General features: G+C 56.8%; 2 protein-coding genes across 4 annotated transcripts; both read left to right on the forward strand.

Annotated features, from left to right (window-relative positions):
• Positions 1-5,410: 5,410 nt before the first annotated feature.
• On the forward strand, positions 5,411-15,680 carry PRMT1 (protein arginine methyltransferase 1). Of its 3 annotated transcripts, XM_080828507.1 has the most exons (11): positions 5,440-5,497; positions 7,647-7,700; positions 8,256-8,357; positions 9,137-9,292; positions 9,434-9,497; positions 11,587-11,729; positions 12,522-12,609; positions 12,717-12,832; positions 13,734-13,884; positions 14,133-14,254; positions 15,235-15,553. In XM_080828507.1, exons 1-11 carry the CDS (start codon positions 5,462-5,464, stop codon positions 15,316-15,318), a joined length of 1,116 nt encoding a protein of 371 aa, XP_080684633.1. In that variant the 5' UTR covers positions 5,440-5,461; the 3' UTR covers positions 15,319-15,553. The 3 variants fall into 3 exon arrangements, with proteins under 3 accessions (XP_080684634.1, XP_080684633.1, XP_080684635.1); XM_080828508.1 differs by lacking the exon at positions 7,647-7,700 and having other exon boundaries at positions 5,411-5,497; positions 15,235-15,680; XM_080828509.1 differs by lacking the exons at positions 5,440-5,497; positions 7,647-7,700 and adding an exon at positions 7,917-8,020.
• A 1,050-nt stretch (positions 15,681-16,730) lies between these two features.
• Positions 16,731-17,760, forward strand: ADM5 (adrenomedullin 5 (putative)). The gene is made up of 2 exons (XM_080828746.1): positions 16,731-17,071; positions 17,284-17,760. The coding sequence occupies exons 1-2, from the start codon at positions 17,004-17,006 to the stop codon at positions 17,537-17,539; spliced, it is 324 nt and encodes a 107-aa protein (XP_080684872.1). The 5' UTR covers positions 16,731-17,003; the 3' UTR covers positions 17,540-17,760.
• Positions 17,761-19,066: the final 1,306 nt, after the last annotated feature.

The raw sequence follows: 19,066 nt of genomic DNA on the forward strand, positions 1-19,066 counted from the left end.
ATCACTATATATTCAATAAGGTGTATTTGAACAGAAAGCACATAAAATAAGGTTATGTATTGATGGGTTGGCGCAAGTTGTAACGAGAGGCCGGCAGGAAGCTGCCCCTGTATTTCCTCCAGGAACAAAGGGTCTGCATCCACTCAGTGTCCACAGTGACTTTATAGAACAAAACTCCTGCAACTTGGAATTGGCTGTATTTTGAACTAAAGATTTCCTTTTTCTTTTTTTAAAGATTTTATTTATTTGACAGAGAGATCACAAGTAGGCAGAGCAGCAGGCAGAGAGAGAGGGGGAAGCAGGCTCTCCGCTGAGCAGAGAGCCTGATGTGGGGCTTGATCCCAGGATCCTGAGATCATGACCTGAGCCGAAGGCAGAGGCTTTAACCCACTGGCTACCCAGTGGGTACCCAGGCACCCCCAGAAATAAAGATTTCAATATTCACATAAAAGTTCCTGGTATTGTAACACGGGTGCTGCTTCATTAACATACTAATTTAAAAGGGGGGGTAGGGGTGGGGGCTGCAGCTGGGTGTCTCAGTGGCTCAGTCCTTGAGTGTCTTTGGCTCAGGTCGTGATCTCAGGGTCCTGGGATCAAGGCCCCCATGGGGCTCTCTGCTCAGCAGGAGGCCTGCTTCTCCCTCTCCCACTCCCCCTGCTTGTGTTCCCTTTCTCGCTCTCTGTCAAATAAATAAATGAAAATCTTAAAACAAACAAACAAACAAAAACTATGGTGGTCCCATAACTGTGTTTTCTAAGTAGAGCAGGAATGACACTTTAAAAAAAAAAAATTATTTATTTGACAGATCACAAGTAGGCAGAGAGGGTGGGGGAGGGGGGAGGGGGAAGCAGGCTCCCTGCTGAGCAGAGAGACCCACTTGGGGCTCAATTCCAGGACCCTGGGATCAGGACCCGAGCAGAAGGCAGAGGCTTTAACCCACTGAGCCACCCAGGCGCCCCTGGAGTTTACTTTAAAAAAATAATAAACTATGGGATGCCTGGGTGGCTCAGTTGCTTAAGGGACTGCCTTCGGTTCAGGTTGTAATCCGGGGGTCCCGGGATCGAGTCCTGCATCGGGCCCCCTGCTCGGTGGGGAGCCTGCTTCTCCCTCTGATCTCTCCCCTTCATGCTCTTTCTCTCTCTCTCAGATAAATAAATAAAATCATAAAAAAATAAACAAGTAAATAAATAAATAAAGTGCTTCCAACTGATTAAGTTGACCCTTTTTAATTAAGATTAATGGATATGGGGTCTTTATTACGTCTGCAAAATCTCTTCACCCTTGCCATTAAGGTAGCCTAGTCAGAGTGACATCCGTCTCTTTTGTCATATAGGTCAAGCCTACTCCTTGGTAAATCACGCTAGGGGCAGAGATCCTGGAGGCTGTCTTATGCTTCTGCCCATCGGGGCGCCTGGCAGGCTCAGTCAGTTAAGCGTCTGCCTTCAGCTCAGGTCATGATCCCAGGGTCCTGGGATGGAGCCCCACATCGGGCTCCCTGCTCAGCGGGGAGTTGGCTTCTCTCTCTCCCTCTGCTGCTCTCCCGCTTGTGCTCTCTCTCTCTGTCTGACAAATAAGTAAATAAGATCTTAAAAAAAAAAAAAAAAGAATTCACATGAATATCGGCGACAATTCATGTGACATGCAAGCATCTGTGATTGATGTCGGGGACCAGGCCACAGCAACTAATTCTACTTTGATGTGTTGTCCACATTTGTAATCATAGAAAGGCCTGAGTTCAAGTTTAGGGAGAGGTGTCAGTTTGTCCCATCCCAGTTCATGACCCCTTGAATTTTCTTTTCTCTTTTCTTTTGTTTCTTAAAGATTTTATTTATTTATTTGACAGAGAGAGACACAGCGAGAGAGGGAACACAAGCAGGGGGCGTGGGAGAGGAAGAAGCAGGCTTCCTGCTGAGTAGGAGCCCAACATGGGGCTCGATCCCAGGGCAGATGTTTAACCAACTGAGCCAGCCAGATGCCCCTACAAGTCTTCACCACTTGGAGCCCATCTCATTCCGACTTGCCACAGTCCAATGTTCATTAGCCCCACATGGGGAGTGGCCACCACCTTGGAAGATGCATAATTCCACAGGGACACCTCCCCCATCTCTGACTTCAGCTCAGACCACTTTCCTGGACTCTGTACCTGTGTATCCCCCTGCCCAATGCAACCTCCTTTTCAATGACATTAGGTTATTTCCTAGTGTTAAAAAGCTAGATTGTTCGGCACCTAGGTGGCTCAGTCGGAAGAAAATAGGACCCTTGATCTCAGGATTGTGAGTTTGAGCCCCACTTGGGGTGCAGAGACGACTAAAAAAAAATAATAATAAGGGGCGCCTGGGTGGCTCAGTGGGTTAAGCCTCTGCCTTCAGCTCAGGTCATGATCTCAGGGTCCTGGGATTGAGCCCCGCTCTGGGGTTTCTGCTCAGCAGGGAGCCTGCTTCCCTTCCTCTCTCTGCCTGCCCCTCTGCCTACTTGTGATCTCTGTCTGTCAAGTAAATAAATAAAATCCTTAAAAATAATAATAATAATAATAAACTTAAAAAAAAAAAAACACCTTAACATGCCTGCTCTTCAAAAGACAACATTTGAAAACCGAAACTGAAAAGACAGGTCACAGATTGGGAGAAAATATTCAAAGTAGGTATGCCTGACAGACACCTGCATCTCTGTCTCTATAAAAAATGTTTACAATTCATCAGAAAGAAAACAACACCATGTGTAAAACTAGGCAAAAGACTTGAATGGATTTAATAAAAGAAGATCTACAGAGCTCCTGAATGGGTCAGTTAAACATCTGCCTTCAGCTCAGGTCGTGATCCTGGGGTGCTGGGATTGAGTCCCACATCAGGCCCCCAGGGAGCCCGCTTCTCTCTCTGCCTCTGCCTCTCTCTGTCTCTGTCTCTCATGAATAAATAAAATAAAATCTTAAAAAAAAAAAGATATAACGATGGCCAATAAGCACATGAGAAAACGCTCAACGTTAGGATCAGGACAGTGCCAATGACAACCGTAACGAGATGCCTTTTCACTCCCACCAGAATCGTTAACATTAAAGCCTGCTCATGACAAGTGCTGGAGAGGATGTGGAGCATGTGGGGTCATGCATCGCTGAGGGGGTGCAAAATGGTAGAATGTACTGGAAAACCTTTTGGGAGTTTCTCATAAAATTTAACATACACCTAGCGTCCAACTCAGCCCTCTTCTCCTAGGTTTACCTGAAACAAAAAAGTACATCCACAGAAAGATTCCCACATGAGCATGGGATACCCACTTTATTCATAATAACCCCCCAAAAGCCCAGAGTGTCCGTCAACAGGGAAATGGATAAACTGTGACTACATCCCTACAATGGAATTCTCAGGAATAAAAAGAATCACACGGGGGGTGCCTCGGTGGCTCGGTGGGTTAAGCCTCTGCCTTTGGCTCAGGTCATGATCTCAGGGTCCTGGGATTCAGTCCCGGATCAGGCTCTCTGCTCAGTGGGGAGCCTGCTTCCCTTCCTCTCTCTCTGCCTGCTTGTGATCTCTGTCTGTCAAATAATAAATAAAATCTTAAAAAAAAAAAAAGATCACACCAACATTATATGCAACAACTTGGAATGAATCTCAAAAGCATTATATTGAGTGAAAGAAGAAAGGCACAAAAGAGAACATACTGTAGAATTTTTCATGAAATTTTATTTATTTATTTGTTTATTTATTTATTTACTTATTTGAGATGGGGGGAGAGAGAGAATCTCAAGCAGGCTCCATGCCCAGCACGGAGCTCTCAAGACAGAGGCTCAGTCTCAGGACCCTGAGACGGTACCCTGACCCAATATGAAGAGTTAGACGCTTAACTGACTGAGCCACCCAGGTGCCCCCCTGTGAAATCTTAGAAAAGAAAAAGCAGGAGCCCTTGGGTGGCTCAGTCCTTTAAGTGTCTGATTCTTGACCTCAGCTCAGGTCTTGATCTTGAGGTGGTGAGTTTACCCCACGCTGGGCTTCGTGCTGAAAAAAAAGAAAAAGCTACATCGGAGAGACAGAAAACAAAGTGATTGCTTCTGGGGTAGGTGAGAGAGGTACTGCCTGGGAAGAGTCATGAAGGGTGATGGATATAGTCTACCAGTTGCGTTCATCCTCATTTAATGACACATGTCCTCGACTCCAGATGCTTCATCTTGCAATTTTTGGTGTGAAGCTCTACACTTTCTGTAGAAATCATACTTTGAATTCGAATTTGGATATTTTCCTGGGCTCCTGATATGCTGTATGATACTCTCTCTTGATGTTAGGCCACAGCTCACAGCCAAGCAATTACAAGGGCAAACAACGGATACACCTACATCCGTTCCGTACCCATACGACCATGCCACGGTATTCATGAGTTACACGAGCTGCTCAGCACTTGTGTTGGCCCCAAGTGTTCCAAGCATGGCCAAGCTCTGCTTCTCGGCTGGCTAAGTGGATTAAATTTTCAATTTATGATATTTTCAACTTAGGGCGGGTTTATCGGGGGCCGGAGGTAACCCCATCATAACTCAGGAAGATCCGTAGCGACTTTTTCTGCAAGAGAAGGAAAGCTACCCGGTGGAGGCGACATCTAAGGCTGATACATAGGAGTCTGCAGGCAAAGGGAGATGAGTGTTCCCAGCAGGGGCAGGACCTGGCAAAGGCCAAGTGGCTTGAGTGGGGTTGTTGGATTTTAAAAACTCGGAACAGTTAGGTAGAGGGCAAGATAGTTATATGTCTTGAGGCCTGAGGCCTGTTTCTGACTTGTGTCGGACCCCAGACAAGCCCTCTTTTCTTTGGGGCTCTCACTTCTCCAGTCCGTCCCTCAGGTAAACGGGTACAAGCTCCCTCATTCCTTCAGAACTCCCCTCCGGCTGGGAGAATCCACCGAATGGCTGAGGAGTGACAGTTCTTTGAGCCAGTCGCTGGAGCCTAGAGGCCGGCCTTCCTCCCTCCTCGTGGGCCAATCACCGCATTCTCCTTGAGACAAGCCGCTAGACGAGGGCGGTCTAAAGGCTTCGTGACGTCACATCCAGGCTAAACCAATAACAGCTACTAAGAGGCGGGTTGTTTTGGTGATGGACAGCTCTTTTTCAAGATGTCCGCTTAGCGCGGGGCCCGTCGGGAAGCTTTGAGGCGGTGCTTGGGGGATGGGGGCGGGAACTTCTGGTAGATTTTGCCCAATCATCAGTCGCGGTTCTTGCGATAGACGGGCAGTCTTTCCCATCCCCGTCGACTTAAGGGGGCGGGGCTCTGCACAGCAGACTGGGCGGGGCCCTCAACTTTGATGGGCGTCTTCTTTGCCCAATTGGTAAACGACATTCTCAGACGGGCCGCCTCCATTGCCAATGAAATCTCCTGGCGGGGTCGTTGTGGGCGGGCCGTGGACCCTCCGGTATAAGGCGGTCCCGGGGGAGTGCGGAGAAAGGGGGGGGTCTCGGCGGCAGGAGGAGGAGTAGGTGCGGGTGAAGATGGCGGCAGCCGAGGCCGCGAACTGCATCATGGAGGTGAGCGCCTGGAGCGCCGTCGGGGGTGGGGGGCAGCTTGGTGGTCGGTGTTTTATGCCTCCGTCGTGGGGAAGGGGCTCCGAATGGGCGGATTGGGGCTGAGGGCTCTCAGCCGTGCGGAGGGGACGCCGCATGCTCCGGATCCCGGAGGTGCGGGTTTCCTGGCTTTCGAGGTCGAGCAGCGGGTCGAGCCGAGGGTGTCGTGCCCCCTCCCACGTGGAGGAGGGCTGGGGGCGCTTCCGGCCTGGCCCCCACGTGGCCGAGGCACGGTGGGTGGGGAGGGGGTGTGCCGTGCCCGGTGGCCCGGCGGGCTCCACGTGCGGGACAAAGGCCCCGCCCCCGGCCGGGGGAGGGGCGCCCCGGGGGGGGGGCGGAGAGGAGCCTCCGACCCTGCCTAGGAGGCCCCCTGCCCTCTCCCCCGGGACCGCGATGTACCCTTCGGGGAGGGCTTGCTTCGGTCCCTACGAGAAGTAAAGAGTCTTTCGGGAGGCGCAGTGTATCTCGATTCTCCAAAACCCCGTTTCTGATACCGAGGCATCTGCTTAGGCTTCGGTCCAGGTTTCGTGCACTCCTGGGTTGGGATTGGAGGAAGAGGGAAAATTGGTTCCCTCCGGGCCCCCGTTTTCCTGTCCCTGGATTCTCCCCTGCTCGGGGCTTTGGGAGCTGGGGGGGATGGGGCATGCCCCTGTGACCTCCCCCTGGGTGGTGGGGGGGCCTCTAGTTGAAGGAGATCCTTCCCGATAAGGTGTCGTGCACCCCCTTGTGGCCATTTCTGGGTGTGTGGGAGGGACATCTTTTTCATGGGGCGTGTCCCAAAGCCCATCTCCCCTTTGGAGCCCTCCCGGGCGAGGGGAGGGAGAGTCTCTGCTGGGAAGAGGATGTGGGGAATATGAGCTACTAGCTTTACCACCTATTGGAGATCTGTCTCTCCTGGGCGCATATGCGAAGGTGGGAGGTGACCTCCCCCTTCCTGAAGCTCTGTTTGAGGGTCCTGAGCCTGGAGGCTTGAAATGGTTTCCTGAGCGGTTTGGTTCTTGTGCAGCCATGTGGGGTTGGCTCTGGTGCTCTTTCAAGACCTCTTGGGACTTGCCTTGTCGTGGTATTAGTGGTATTGAGAAATGTGTCCCAGTGGGAAATCCCCTTACCAGTCATCCTTTTTTATAGGTGTCCTCGCTGGCTTGAGAGAATAGGGGCGGGGCTTGGAGCTCTGTGGGCCGTGTCTGTGACTTTGTGCTTCTTGGGGCCTGGAGGGTGGGCACATCTGGAAGAGATGTAATCTGATGGGGCCTGCGGACTCCCTCCTTTGCCTTGTAGTGTTGTGGGGCAGGCAGCTCCTAGGGGTCACTCCAATGACTCCCACCCACCTTGACTCTCTCCTGGACCAGGGTCCCTATGGGTGGAGGAAATATCTTTCTTAGAGGTTGTCTCAGGACTTGGCCCCACACCCCAAGGTGTCGAGGGGTTTGAGGGTCCAGAGTCTGGCCTCCTCCTCCGTGTGATTCTACCTTCCTGGGAAGAGGGTGCTAAGCTAGGAGAGTGGCTCCAGGTGGTTTTGTTTGGGGCTTGGTGAGTCCAAGGCAGGAGCTAGGGCTCAGGGTGCCAACTCTGGTGCGGGTGCCTGAGTGCCACACCTCCTTTCTGGAATCCTCTCAGACAAGAGACTTGTTTGCAGAGGTGGCAGATGCCCAGTGGGCACATCCTGCCAGTGCCCCCCTCCCCCAGCTACTCATGGCACCCCAGGATGGGGGGTGTGTGTCAGGAAATGTCACCTAATCTGGGGGGATTAGATGATGAGGGGGAGCGACAGCTGGCAGTGCCTGTGTGCCTGCCGGGTGCCAGTTCCTCTGGCCTGGTTGGGGGAGGTGTGTATGGTCAGGTGTCTGGCCAGAGAGGGACAGCGTGGGGGCGGGCCACCATCTCTCCAGCCATAGCTGGGACAGAACCCCATCTCTTCTCCCCCCACTTCTCCCATCCCTTTTAAAAACGTCCCTGCCTCTTTACTTGCTCCCTCTGCTGCCTCTTCCTGCCATGCCAAGGAAAAGGAAACTTGCAGGAAGCACCCCCTCCCCTGTGAGCTGGGGTCCCCTGGCCTGGCCCTCCCCTAGCCGCTCCCAGTAGCTAATCCTGTCTCCCTGTTACTCTCTCCTAGAATTTTGTAGCCACCTTGGCTAATGGGATGAGCCTCCAGCCGCCTCTTGAAGAAGTAAATATCCTTTTGTGAGACCCTTCCCCACATAAATATATCTTGCCACATCCCAGGCCCTTTCAGGCAGTCTAACCATGATTCCTCTTGCTTCAAATCAGTTGACCCTGTGCCCCCAAACTGTTAGTACAAACCCCCTCCAGGTTTGTGGCTCCCATCTGGCCTCCCCAAATACTGTGGCTACTTCCTTAACTCCATTTCCAGCCCCCCCTTTCCCCTTCCCGTGTCTGCCCCAATTCTGCCTTCCCCTCCCCTCCCCAGCTGTGGGCTGAGCTAGAGACGGGGGCAGAGAGACTGGAGAGATGGTAGGCGTGGCTGAGGTATCGGGGTACTCCCCTGGATGGTGCTCTGGGGGGGGGAGGTCCTGGAAGAGGAGAGTGGGGTTGTAGGGTTTGGGGTTTGGGGGAGGCAAGATGGCAGACGGGGGCCGTAGGATTGCCATGGTATGATTTGGGGGGGGGTGTCTGTTCTCCAGAGAGAAGTAGGGACCTGGAGGTTTAAGAGGCCTTAGAGAGCCTTCAGATTTGACCCATGCTCCTGTCCACCCCCTCCCAGGTCTCCTGCGGCCAGGCAGAAAGCAGCGAGAAGCCCAATGCTGAGGACATGACGTCCAAAGATTACTACTTCGATTCCTATGCTCACTTCGGCATTCACGAGGTGAGTGTGAGCAGCTTCTAAAGCTGCTGGATCTTGAGGGGGTTAATGTTTGGGAGGGCTGGAACTCAGTTCCTCACGCATGCGCACTGCCTCCCCTGGCAGCGGGCCCGGCCGCCCCTCTGGGTGTGAGGCACACACCCCGGGGTCGCCTCTCCCAGCCGTTGCCTTGGAGACGGAGCTTCGCCAGGAGCTCTCTGGAGGCCGGGGTGGGAGCGCGGGCGAGCCTGCCTGCGACTTCAGCAGGAGGTCAGGGCCTGCCGGTCTCCGCCGCCCTCTAGTGGCTCGCGGTGGGACTGTCCCCCCCCGCGGCCCCCGCCTGCTGTACCCCCTGCTTCTGGACCCTGTCTCACGGAGGTCCCGTCCCAGAAAGCGGTGGGAATGGGATTCTGAACATTTTTTTCTTTCTCTTTCTCTTTTTCTTTTTTTCCTTCTGCTGAAACTTCTTCTTTTCTACGTAACAAAATTTTCCGTAATGCGTACAGTTGAGTGGCACTAAATGCTGGGAAAAGCCAATGACCACTGGAACTTGGGAGGCAGTGGTAGAATCAGGCCAAGGCAGTAGGGAGTTTAGCCTATCCAGTCTGGTTTTACAAATAGGGAAACTGAGGCACGTGGGAAGGAAACGATTTGTTTTCCAAGGGGACTGAGGAAGTGGGAGGACTGAGCTCTGGCTTTCCAAACTGCCAGTGTGTCAGAGGCCAGCGCACCCCGTTTTCCAGCTGGGAACGCGGGCCCCCTCATGGCATGTTTGTACCTTGTGCCCCCACGTCCCCGTCCAGGAGATGCTGAAAGATGAGGTACGCACCCTCACGTACCGGAACTCCATGTTTCACAACCGGCACCTCTTCAAGGACAAGGTGGTGCTGGACGTGGGCTCCGGCACGGGGATCCTCTGTATGTTTGCTGCCAAGGCTGGAGCCCGCAAAGTCATTGGGGTGAGTGTCGCATGTAGGCGGGTGGGTCAGGGCCTGGGGACGGAGAGGGGCCCCTCAGGGCTCAGGGATTGGATGGAGGGGACTGGGGGTGGAGGGTGGGAGTGGGGGGGGTCTCACCCTCCCTTCTTCCTGGGCCCCCAGATCGAGTGTTCCAGTATCTCTGATTATGCGGTGAAGATCGTCAAAGCCAACAAGTTAGACCATGGTGAGCCCAGGAAGAGAATGGGTTTGTGGGGATGGAGTGGGTGATTTCCCGCTTCCCTGGGACCCTTGGCAGTGGGGTAGGGATCGTCACTGAACAGATTCAGCTGTTCTCCCGCCACGGGCTCTAAGAATCCCCCCTTCTCAGTACCCACAACAACGGGTAGTGACAAGGAGCGGGCTCTGCCGGTTTAGAAACTGAGTGGCAAGGTCGCGAGCTAGGTGCCTGGCCCTGGGGCAGGGAGCACTCTGTAGCTCACAGAGGCGTGGGGGGTCCGTGGTGAGGAGTCTCTTGGCCGCCCCTCTAAGTTCAGCCCACATTCCCTTCCAGAGAAGTCTGCACCCACAGGCTTGTACACGCGTAAATGTTTTCACGCCCACGTGCTCGTCTTGTACATAAGTAGCATTTCACGCGAGGCTTTTGCCCTCACTTCCTCCACCTGCTCACCGTGTAGTTGCACACGTTGCCAGACGGGAGAGGCTCTTGCTCTTTCCGATGACCGCTGTGGCCCGCGCGTCCCGCAGCTCCCTTCCTCAGGCCCCTCCCCTGGGGCCGGGCATTCCAGCAGCCCCTGCGACGCTCATCCCCTCGCCCACAGTGTCCACTCAAGCAGGAACTCGTGCATCTGGGAGACCGGGTTATTAAAGGAGGGTAGCTCGGGCCAGAAAGGCCGGTGGCGCGGATGTTGCCACGTGGCCTTTGAGTTCCCACCTGCCAGGTTCCTGGGGCAGCGCACATGGGAAGATGGTGGGTTTTCTGCGTGTGGAGGCGCCTAGCATTCTCGAAACTGAAGTTTTTTTTTGTTTTTGTTTTAAGATTTTATTGACTGATTGAGTGAGTGCAGGGAGGGGGAGAGGGAGAGAATCTCAAGCAGACTCCACACCAAGCACAGAGTCCAACACAGGGTCACATCCTCCGACCCTGAGATCGTGACCTGAGTCAAAACCGAGAGTGGAATGCTTACCCGACTGAGCCACCCAGGGGCCCCTGCAGTGACTTTTTTTTTCTTTTAAGATTTTATTTATTTATTTGACAGAGATCACAAGTAGGCAGAGAGGCAGGCAGAGGGAGAGGGAGAAGCAGGCTCCCCGCCGAGCAGAGAGCCCGATGCGGGGCTCCATCCCAGGACTCTAGGATCATGACCTGAGCCGAAGGCAGAGGCTTAACCCACTTAACCAACTGAGCCACCCAGGCGCCCTGTGAAGTGATTTTTTTTAAAGAGATTATATATATTTATATATGTACATATATAGAGAGAGAGATTAGTATAGTGAGCCCCCAGATATGTACCACTGAGCTTTAAATATCTCCTCTTGAAGCAAGTTTCAACCATGATGTCATTTCTCCTATAAATCCTGTCGTGTGTGTGTGTGCGTCCTTCCCTGATAGACCCTTTTAAAGAACATGACCGTGCTCTTAACGACGCAATCTTACCATCCCGTGCCTAATCCGTGCATTTCTGCTTCTGCCTTGAAAACATCTAGAGATGGGGCGCCTGGGTGGCTCAGTGGGTTAGAGCCAACGAAACATCTAGAGAGATGAATGAATTTTATTTATTTATTTATTTTTAAAAGATTTTATTTATTTATTTGACAGACAGAGATCACAAGTAGGCAGAGAGGCAGGCAGAGAGAGAGGAGGAAGCAGGCTCCCCACGGAGCAGAGAGCCCGATGCGGGTCTCGATCCCAGGACCCTGGGATCATGACCTGAGCTGAAGGCAGAGGCTTTAACCCACTGAGCCACCCAGGCGCCCCAAGATGAATGAATTTTAAAACTGAGTTAACAGGGAGGCACCTGCCTGGCTCGGTCCATAGAGTGTGTGATTCTTGATCTTGGGGTGGTGAGTTCGAGCCCCACGTTGGGCATAGAGATTACTTAGAAAAAAAAAAAACCCAAACCAGAAAACGCTGAGTTCAGAGAGTATGGCTTCAGCCGGCAGAGTTCTTTGAAGATGTCCACCTGCAGCTCCCATCCTTTCCTTGAGGAGACGGGGGCGGCTCCAGTGTGGTCCCCAGGCCCCGGCCCCGCAGGGGAGGCGAGCGAATGGGTCTCCTTGGGGCCGGCTGCATGTGGCTGTCTCTGCCCCCGCAGTGGTGACCATCATCAAGGGGAAGGTGGAGGAGGTGGAGCTTCCGGTGGAGAAGGTGGACATCATTATCAGCGAGTGGATGGGCTACTGCCTCTTCTACGAGTCAATGCTCAACACCGTGCTCTATGCCCGAGACAAGTGGCTGGTGAGGCCCATGCTGGGGTGGGAGCAGCTCACACAGGTTGAGCGCCTATCATTTGGGGTCTGGGCAGAAAACCAAAAGCTGGGCTAGATATTTCCCCCAGCGGGGACTTCATCTAGGGGATATACGGCCAGATGTTGCAGGGCCCAGAGCCAGAATGGGAGGTCACAGGCACCAGAGCTAGACAGTAACAGGCAGACAGTGTCAGAGGTGGGTGGTGCTGGGAAGACCACAGCAGGGCAGAAGGATGGGGGAGAGGCTGGAGGGCCATGGTGCCAGGTGCTCAGATCCGAGCAGGCCTCCCAGGGAGAGGTGACTAAGACCTGAACAGGGGGTAGGAGCTACAGGAGATCTGCGGCGAAGAACGTCTGGGCAGAAGAACTGGTGCAAAGGTCCTGGGGCAGGAGTGTTCTTATTGGGTGTTGAGGAACAGCAGGGAGTGGGCTGGGGGGTCAGGAAGAACAGTAGAAGGGAAGGGGGTGGAGGGGCCTGCGCACCCCCGTGAGACTTGAGTTTTCCTCTCAGAGGAGCCGGGGAGGGTGCTGCAGATCTTTTACAACCTGTGAAGGACAGGTCTGAGACTTAGGTGCTCCTGGATGCCTCCCGGCAGCCATGTGGGGAGTAGAGGCGGGTGTGAGGGCAGAAGCCAGGAACCAGTGAGGAGGCCATTGTAGGAGTCCGGGTGGCTCAGACCAGGGTGGAGATAGTGTGTGTGGATAGAGACCCAAACTGTTAAGATTTGGGGGCAGGGTTCCAAGGCCCCCCACATCCTTCACACCGCCTCCCCCTTGGCAGGCCCCCGATGGCCTCATCTTCCCGGACCGAGCCACGCTGTATGTGACAGCCATCGAAGACCGGCAGTACAAAGACTACAAGATTCACTGTGAGCTCGGGGGAGGCCCCCTGGGAACTCGGGGGGGCAGGGCAGGCTCAGGCTGGGCGCCCCTGGTGGACTCACCCCTCCTCCTGCCTGCCTGCCTGCCTCCCCAGGGTGGGAGAACGTATATGGCTTTGACATGTCCTGCATCAAAGACGTGGCCATCAAGGAGCCCCTGGTGGATGTGGTGGACCCCAAGCAGCTGGTCACCAACGCGTGCCTCATAAAGGTGAGGGCGGGGTATGGCCGGTGTCCCCAGGGGCGGAACCAAGGAAGGGCCACCAGCTGATGCTAAGCCTGAGCAAGACAGGAGGTCTCCCAGTGTTTGCCCGAGGCCTGGGAGTCTGGCCAGTAAGCCAGAGGTGGCGGTAGAGGCCCAGAGAAGCCACTAGATCCCTTTAAAAAGCTTATGAGCCAAGCCGGGGTGGGGTTCCAGGCGCCAGGGTGAGCAGGACCCAACCGGCATAGACTGCTCTGGGGGGCGCGGTCCACAGGGGCACCCCTGAGCCAGGCGGCTAAGCCCCTTGGCTGTGCCCCAGATGCAAGAAGCCCAAGGCCCCGAGTGAGCTGATGAGCGCCTGAGCTGATGAGGTCTGCCGGGCCAGTGATCGGTTCTGAGCCCCGCAGTGTGCGCACGCCGAGCCGGACACCGGGGTGAACCCTAGAATTGGTGCTGGGCCGCGAGAGGTGGCCCAAAGCTGGTAGAGGAGGACGAAGTCTGGAGCGAGTGAAGACGGCAGCTGGGAGGGTGGGCGCTGGGGAGCTGGTGGAGGGATTTGGAGCAGGAGTTTGACGTGATCTGATGGACAGTGTTCAGAATCATCACATTGCCTGATGGGTCGAGTAAGGGGCTGTGGGGGGGGGCGGGGGGCAGAAGTAGGGAGCCCCGTGAAGAGGCCCCTGGCAGCGGTCAGGTGCTGGTGGTGGCCCCGGACAGGGCAGAGGCCGTGGGGAAGGGACAACGGGCGATTCTCCAAAGCGGCTGTAGTGGCTCCGGGAAGCGGACCCGTCTGGTGTGGGCTCTGGCCGCGGGAGAGAAGGGGACAGGATGGCAGTGTGGCGGCCTAGGCTTTCCTGCCACCTGCTGGGCCAGGTGCTGGGGCGCGGGGCTCACGGGGCCTGTCCCGCAGGAGGTGGACATCTACACCGTCAAGGTGGAGGACCTGACCTTCACGTCCCCCTTCTGCCTGCAAGTGAAGCGCAACGACTACGTGCACGCGCTCGTGGCCTACTTCAACATCGAGTTCACGCGCTGCCACAAGAGGACGGGCTTCTCCACCAGTGAGCGTGGGGCGGGGCCGGGGTGTGGGACAGGGGCAGCCGAGGGAGCCAGGGGGCCTGTCGTGCCTCAGTTTCCCCACCCCTTAAACCATACCCAACAGTCCCTTTCCAGGGCTTGATGAGGGTGAAGGGACTCGGGTCGTGGAGGGGCCTGACAGAGGGAAGGGCCAGGCCGAGGCCTAGGGTGGGGGCCAGGCAGGAGGCCCCGGGGACTGGCCGCAGCCCGGCTGACCCGACTGCTCCCCCAGGCCCCGAGTCCCCCTACACGCACTGGAAGCAGACCGTGTTCTACATGGAGGACTACCTGACTGTGAAGACGGGCGAGGAGATTTTTGGCACCATCGGCATGCGGCCCAATGCCAAGAATAATGTGAGACGCTGCCGGGGTGGGGGCAGTGCTCGGGAGGGGCTCCGCTGCCTGCTCCGGGGTCCCAGCAGCCCTCCGCTCGGTTGAGTCTGCGACCCCTGGGGAGACCCCGAGTGGATGGGAGGACAGAGGGTCTGGAGCCTGGAGTCCGGGGCCTGGGCTAGATGTGTGGATCTGTGGGTACGGGGCTGGGTAATGCTCAGGGGTTGTGGCCAGAGGGGGTGTCCCAAGGGCACACCCTTTTCAGAGGACATTTGTTCCTGTCTGGAGACATTTTGAGCTCTCATACCTGGAGAAAGATGCTGGTGGCCTCTAGCACAGGACTGTGGAGAAGGCTCGTTTCCAGCCCCAGATGTCAGTAGTACAGAGCTTGGGACGGCCCGGCTAAAGAGACCAAAGGAGAGGCAGAGAAGCCAGGAGGAAGCCCGAAGCCTGGAGCCTGGGCCAAGGTGGTGGGACTAAGGGCAGAAGTCTTCACGGTTACTGGCGACCTTGGCCCAAGCTTTTCCAGAGAGTACTGGGGGGTGGGGAGCACAGATGGAGGCCTGGCTTTCGGGAAGCCAGGGAGCCGAGAACTTGCAGACAGTCGGGTTGGGACCAGTGAGTGGGGAAGCATGCTGGAAGAGAGCTTTGCTTCTTAGAAAAGAAGGAAGGAGTAACTGCTTTACTGGTGGGAATGGTTCTGATGCGGGAACAATCGTTATGCAAGAGACAGCCTCCGAGCTCTGGCCTGGAGGGGAGGGCTTGGCTGGGATCCCAGAGCCTCTGAGGGTGTCATGGGAGCCGAGGCCCGAGTCAGGGTTGTGGGCAGATGCTGAGGGTGCGACCAGCAAAGAGGCGTCTCCCAGCCAGGACGTGGGGTCTCTGGGGAGCGTGGGAGGAGGCTGGGGGCACACCCCCTGCCGCAGCCTCCCGACTCAGACCATTCCAGACCTCTGCCTGTCCCATGTCCAGTCCCCCTCACATCTGCCCTCTCCCCACAGCGCGACCTGGACTTCACCATTGACCTGGACTTCAAGGGCCAGCTGTGCGAGCTGTCCTGCTCTACTGACTACCGGATGCGCTGAGGCGGCACCCGGCTTCTCCCACCCCGGCCGGGCCGGCCCTGCACGGGCCCAGGGGCTGCGGCGTTCTTAGGCAGTTTGGGGGCTCCCCCTTCCTCTCCTTCCCTCCCTCAGAAGGGGGTTTTAGGGGTCTGGGCTGGGGCGGGGCACATCGTGACTGTGTTTTTCATAACTTATGTTTTTATATGGTTGCATTTACGCCAATAAATCCTCAGCTGGGACGGCTCGGCTTCCTGGGGAGCGGAGTGGGGTTGGGGTTCCGCATGCAGGTTGTGCTATGACGGCCTGAGCAGCCGGCGGTCCTGGGATGGGCGCCTGATGGTCACTGTAGGTCTCTGTCCCCCCTGCCATGTCTCCAGGTCTCGATCCCTGGCTCTGGCCTCTTGTGGTCTCTGTCATCCATGGCCCCCTGCCAGGGTCTGCTCCCCTGTCCCCCTCCTCGGGTCCATGTCTCTCCCCCGCTCCCCCAGTCCCCCTCATACCCCCTGAGGCCCTGTTCCCTCTTGTCCCCATTGGGCAGGGCTCCTGCCCTTGGTTGCCCCTGGTTGCCCGGCCGGGCTGGGGGAGGGTTGGGGTGTGGGTTCCCAGCATAGCTGGGCCCTTAAGTTTCCCAGAAAGCCATCTTCCCCCCCCCTCCTCCCCCAGCGCACACATTGTTCCAGTGTCTGGCTGTTTTTTCCTGTCCAGGACCCTCCAAGGCCAGGCCAGGGCTGACTGGCAGTGACTACTGTCCTGCCCTCTGCAGCTGGGGAAACTGAGTCATGGGGGGGTTATGTTAAGGGGAGAGAATTCCTTGTGTGTCGGCTTCCTTCCCTAGCCTAGCTGGAGACTTAGAGGTGGGGGATGGGGGGGTGTCCCACGTCAGGGCAGCAGGGCCTCCCTGTTTCCCTTCTTTAGAGATGGACTCAGGCCCCACTGACAGCTCCCCAGGGACTGTGTTCACCCTCTACTGCAGGCGTGGCATCTACACTTGACCCTTGCCCATGGCCTTGTGCAGAGTCCTTGGTCCCCCAGGATGCTGTCCACAGGATCCAGGTCACCTAAGCCACCATGACTTTCCTGTCCGCGGTCCTGGCTACACCTGCTTCAGTGCAGCTGGAGCCCTAGGCCCGGTGGCTTTTTATACCCGTCTACACCAAGTCCTCTTATGGGATGACATCTGCTGACTGTGCTAGGCCCCAGACTCCCTTTGTCCACCGCTCAAGAGGGCTCCGCATGTGCCCGGCATCGCCCAACCCACAAAGGAGCCTGGCCCAGGAGACCTCATGGTCCCCGATGGGTTGGGTTGAGGTTGAGGTCGCAAGAGCCCAGCGCCTCCCTTTCCTGGAAGCCCTAAGCTGTGTCACCACTAGCAGGTGTCAGCTGCCCCGCCCCTCTCCCTCCGCCTTAAAGGGGTCCCTCTACCGAGGCCTCCTAGGGTTATAGCTCCGCTGTGTAACCGCGCCCGCCGGGGCTCGGAGGCCGAGTAGGACGTGGGAATCCGGGTTCTAAGCTTGCCCTTCTGGTGTGGTGTGGCCTCCTCGACTCGGCCTCATTTTTTCCCGCGTGGGCAGTGGGGACTGGCCGTGATTCCTGGAGCCCAAGGGGGCCTCCAGGGAACTCTCCGACTCGGGAAGAGGGCGGAGCCGCACCCCGGAGGGGCCGCTTCGCGCTTGGGTTTCAAGGACCACTCCCGGCCCCACCCCACGATGACCCCCCACATCCTCCTGTTGCTTCTCGCCTCCTCGGTCCTGGGGGACCGGGACCCCGTGGGCAGGTGAGCAAGGCGGGCCGGCCGCGGGGACAGGGCGGGAAGGAGACTGCGATGAGCGTGCGCCCCCTTCAGGCCACTGCTTTCTGCGTGGGGGGAATGATGAGCTGTAAGCACGCCTCTGCGGTCGCGGAGTTCTGGGGGCCCGGACCCCACCGACACCCCTTCCTCGAGAAGATTCTGTTTGAACGCGGCCTTCTCTCCTGCTCCCTCCCCAGGCAGCCCCAGCAGCAGGTCGCCCAGCACCGCAGGCGCTTCTGTTCCCTGGGCACATGCCAGACCCACCGCCTGCCAGAGATGATCTACTGGCTCAGCTCCGCCTCCACCAAGGAGCTCTCAGGGAAGGCCGGCCGCGAGCCCCAGGACCCCCACAGCTACGGGCGCCGCCGTCGGCGCGAGGCCAGAGCCTTGCTCCGTCTCCGGGACCCTGGCCTGGAGAAAAGAGGCCAGCGCAGTGCCCAGCTTGCTGCGTGACGTTGGGCACGTCCCTGGCCCTCCCTTGGCCTCGGCTTACCCATCTCGGTATTGGGGCCACGACCCCAGGTTTCTTTTTCCCCTAACTCCATCTCCTGGCCTCACTCAAAAACTCTCCCCGCGCTGTGACTGGGCTGGACCCAGGGACACACCGGGACTAGCATGTACAAAGAATACCTATAGAGTCCGGAGCCTAATAAAACGAGTTTCCTCGTTCCGCCTCTGCTTGTCTGTGCCCATTCCGGCCTCCCAGTCAGAGCCCAGTCTCTAACATATTCTTTCCCTTTATCCATGCACCTTTTCCCACACGGAAGTCCCTCTGTCTGTCTAACTTGAATCCAGCCCGCTGTAGCTTCTCCTTCGCACCACTAAGTCCGCGCAGCTGCATTTTCTGTGGGCGGTCTCGGTGGGCTGACCCAACCCACAAAACAGCCCTCCCTCCTCGGGTTGGTAGAACTTTGATTCGTTCTGGCTCGATACCCACGCGCGTGACTTTACGTGTGCCCAAATGTGGGCTGTGAGTCCCAAGCTGAGCCTCGTTTTGCAGAGAGGATAGGAGAGTGAGACAAGGCGAAGTGGGAAGCCCCAGAACCTGGGGTTTGGAGGAGAAGAGCTTAGAACCCGGGAAGCAACGGTGGAGAAATCCGGCGGAGTAGAAAACGACTGAGGACTAGGGCTCGAACGGAGCGAGAGGATTGGACGCTGGGATTCGAGGGGGCGGGGATAGAACGCAGAGGGTTAGAAGGGGGCGGGGATAAAGCCAGAGACTGGAATACCCGGCAAGGCACACGCGAGGCAGAAACCCGGGTTCCTGGATGTTGGATAATTGGGGGCGACCAGAAGCTCCGGAGGCCCGACGACCAAGTCGTGGACTAGTCGCACTGGGATTGGACATATGCAAGTGGGAGACTGGGGTCTGGCACTCTAAATCGAGGGTGGGGGGGCTGTGCTCGGGCTGGGTCTCCGGGATCGGATCGGCGGACCTCTGACTCAGCGTGGTAAGTGTCGGAGGGGCCCGAGCTCCTGCGGGGCCTGGAGGCCTGTGGCTTGTGTTGGGCGTGCGGGCGTCTCCATCACCCGTGCTCGAAGCTCGCTTAGCCGCTCACAGCCTCAGCATCCCTGGCTGTGAGGCATGCGCAGTAGGGTGCTCCCTACCCCATCCCCTCCGGTCCCCAGCGCGGGGGGAGGGGGACGCCCTAGAGCGGAAGAGTTTATAGTCATTCCCCACCCGCCACCCGCCCCCGCTCCTCCCCCGTCACTCCCCACCCGCCCCATCCCCCCTTCCTCGCCCGGGCATGGGAAGCGGAAATGGGGCGGACGGTGCCAACGTCTGGCAGGTGTTTATTTCAAATGGGTCTCGGACTGATGTTTTTCTCTAGACCCAGCAACTCAACCCTGGACCGGTTTCCCGCCCCCAACCCTGAATCTTGAAAGTCCTTCATGGGGAGGGGCGCTCTGCCTTGCACCTCGTTCTCAGCAGAACCGCAAAAAGGATTAACGCGAGTTGTTCCTCCTGCCTCTCTATGC

Source organism: Martes martes (assembly GCF_963455335.1).
Source record: "Martes martes genome assembly, chromosome: 17".
Lineage (NCBI taxonomy): Eukaryota > Metazoa > Chordata > Mammalia > Carnivora > Mustelidae > Martes > Martes martes.

Excerpts from the sequence above, each read along its gene's own strand:
- PRMT1 (XM_080828507.1), top strand. The coding sequence starts at position 5,462 with ATGGCGGCAGCCGAGGCCGCGAACTGCATCATGGAG. Across the intron at positions 7,701-8,255 it reads TCCAGCCGCCTCTTGAAGAA|GTCTCCTGCGGCCAGGCAGA; the intron begins GTAAATATCCTT and ends ACCCCCTCCCAG. Across the intron at positions 12,610-12,716 it reads CAAAGACTACAAGATTCACT|GGTGGGAGAACGTATATGGC; the intron begins GTGAGCTCGGGG and ends CTGCCTCCCCAG.
- ADM5 (XM_080828746.1), top strand. The coding sequence starts at position 17,004 with ATGACCCCCCACATCCTCCTGTTGCTTCTCGCCTCCTCGGTCCTGGGG. Across the intron at positions 17,072-17,283 it reads GACCGGGACCCCGTGGGCAG|GCAGCCCCAGCAGCAGGTCG; the intron begins GTGAGCAAGGCG and ends CTCCCTCCCCAG.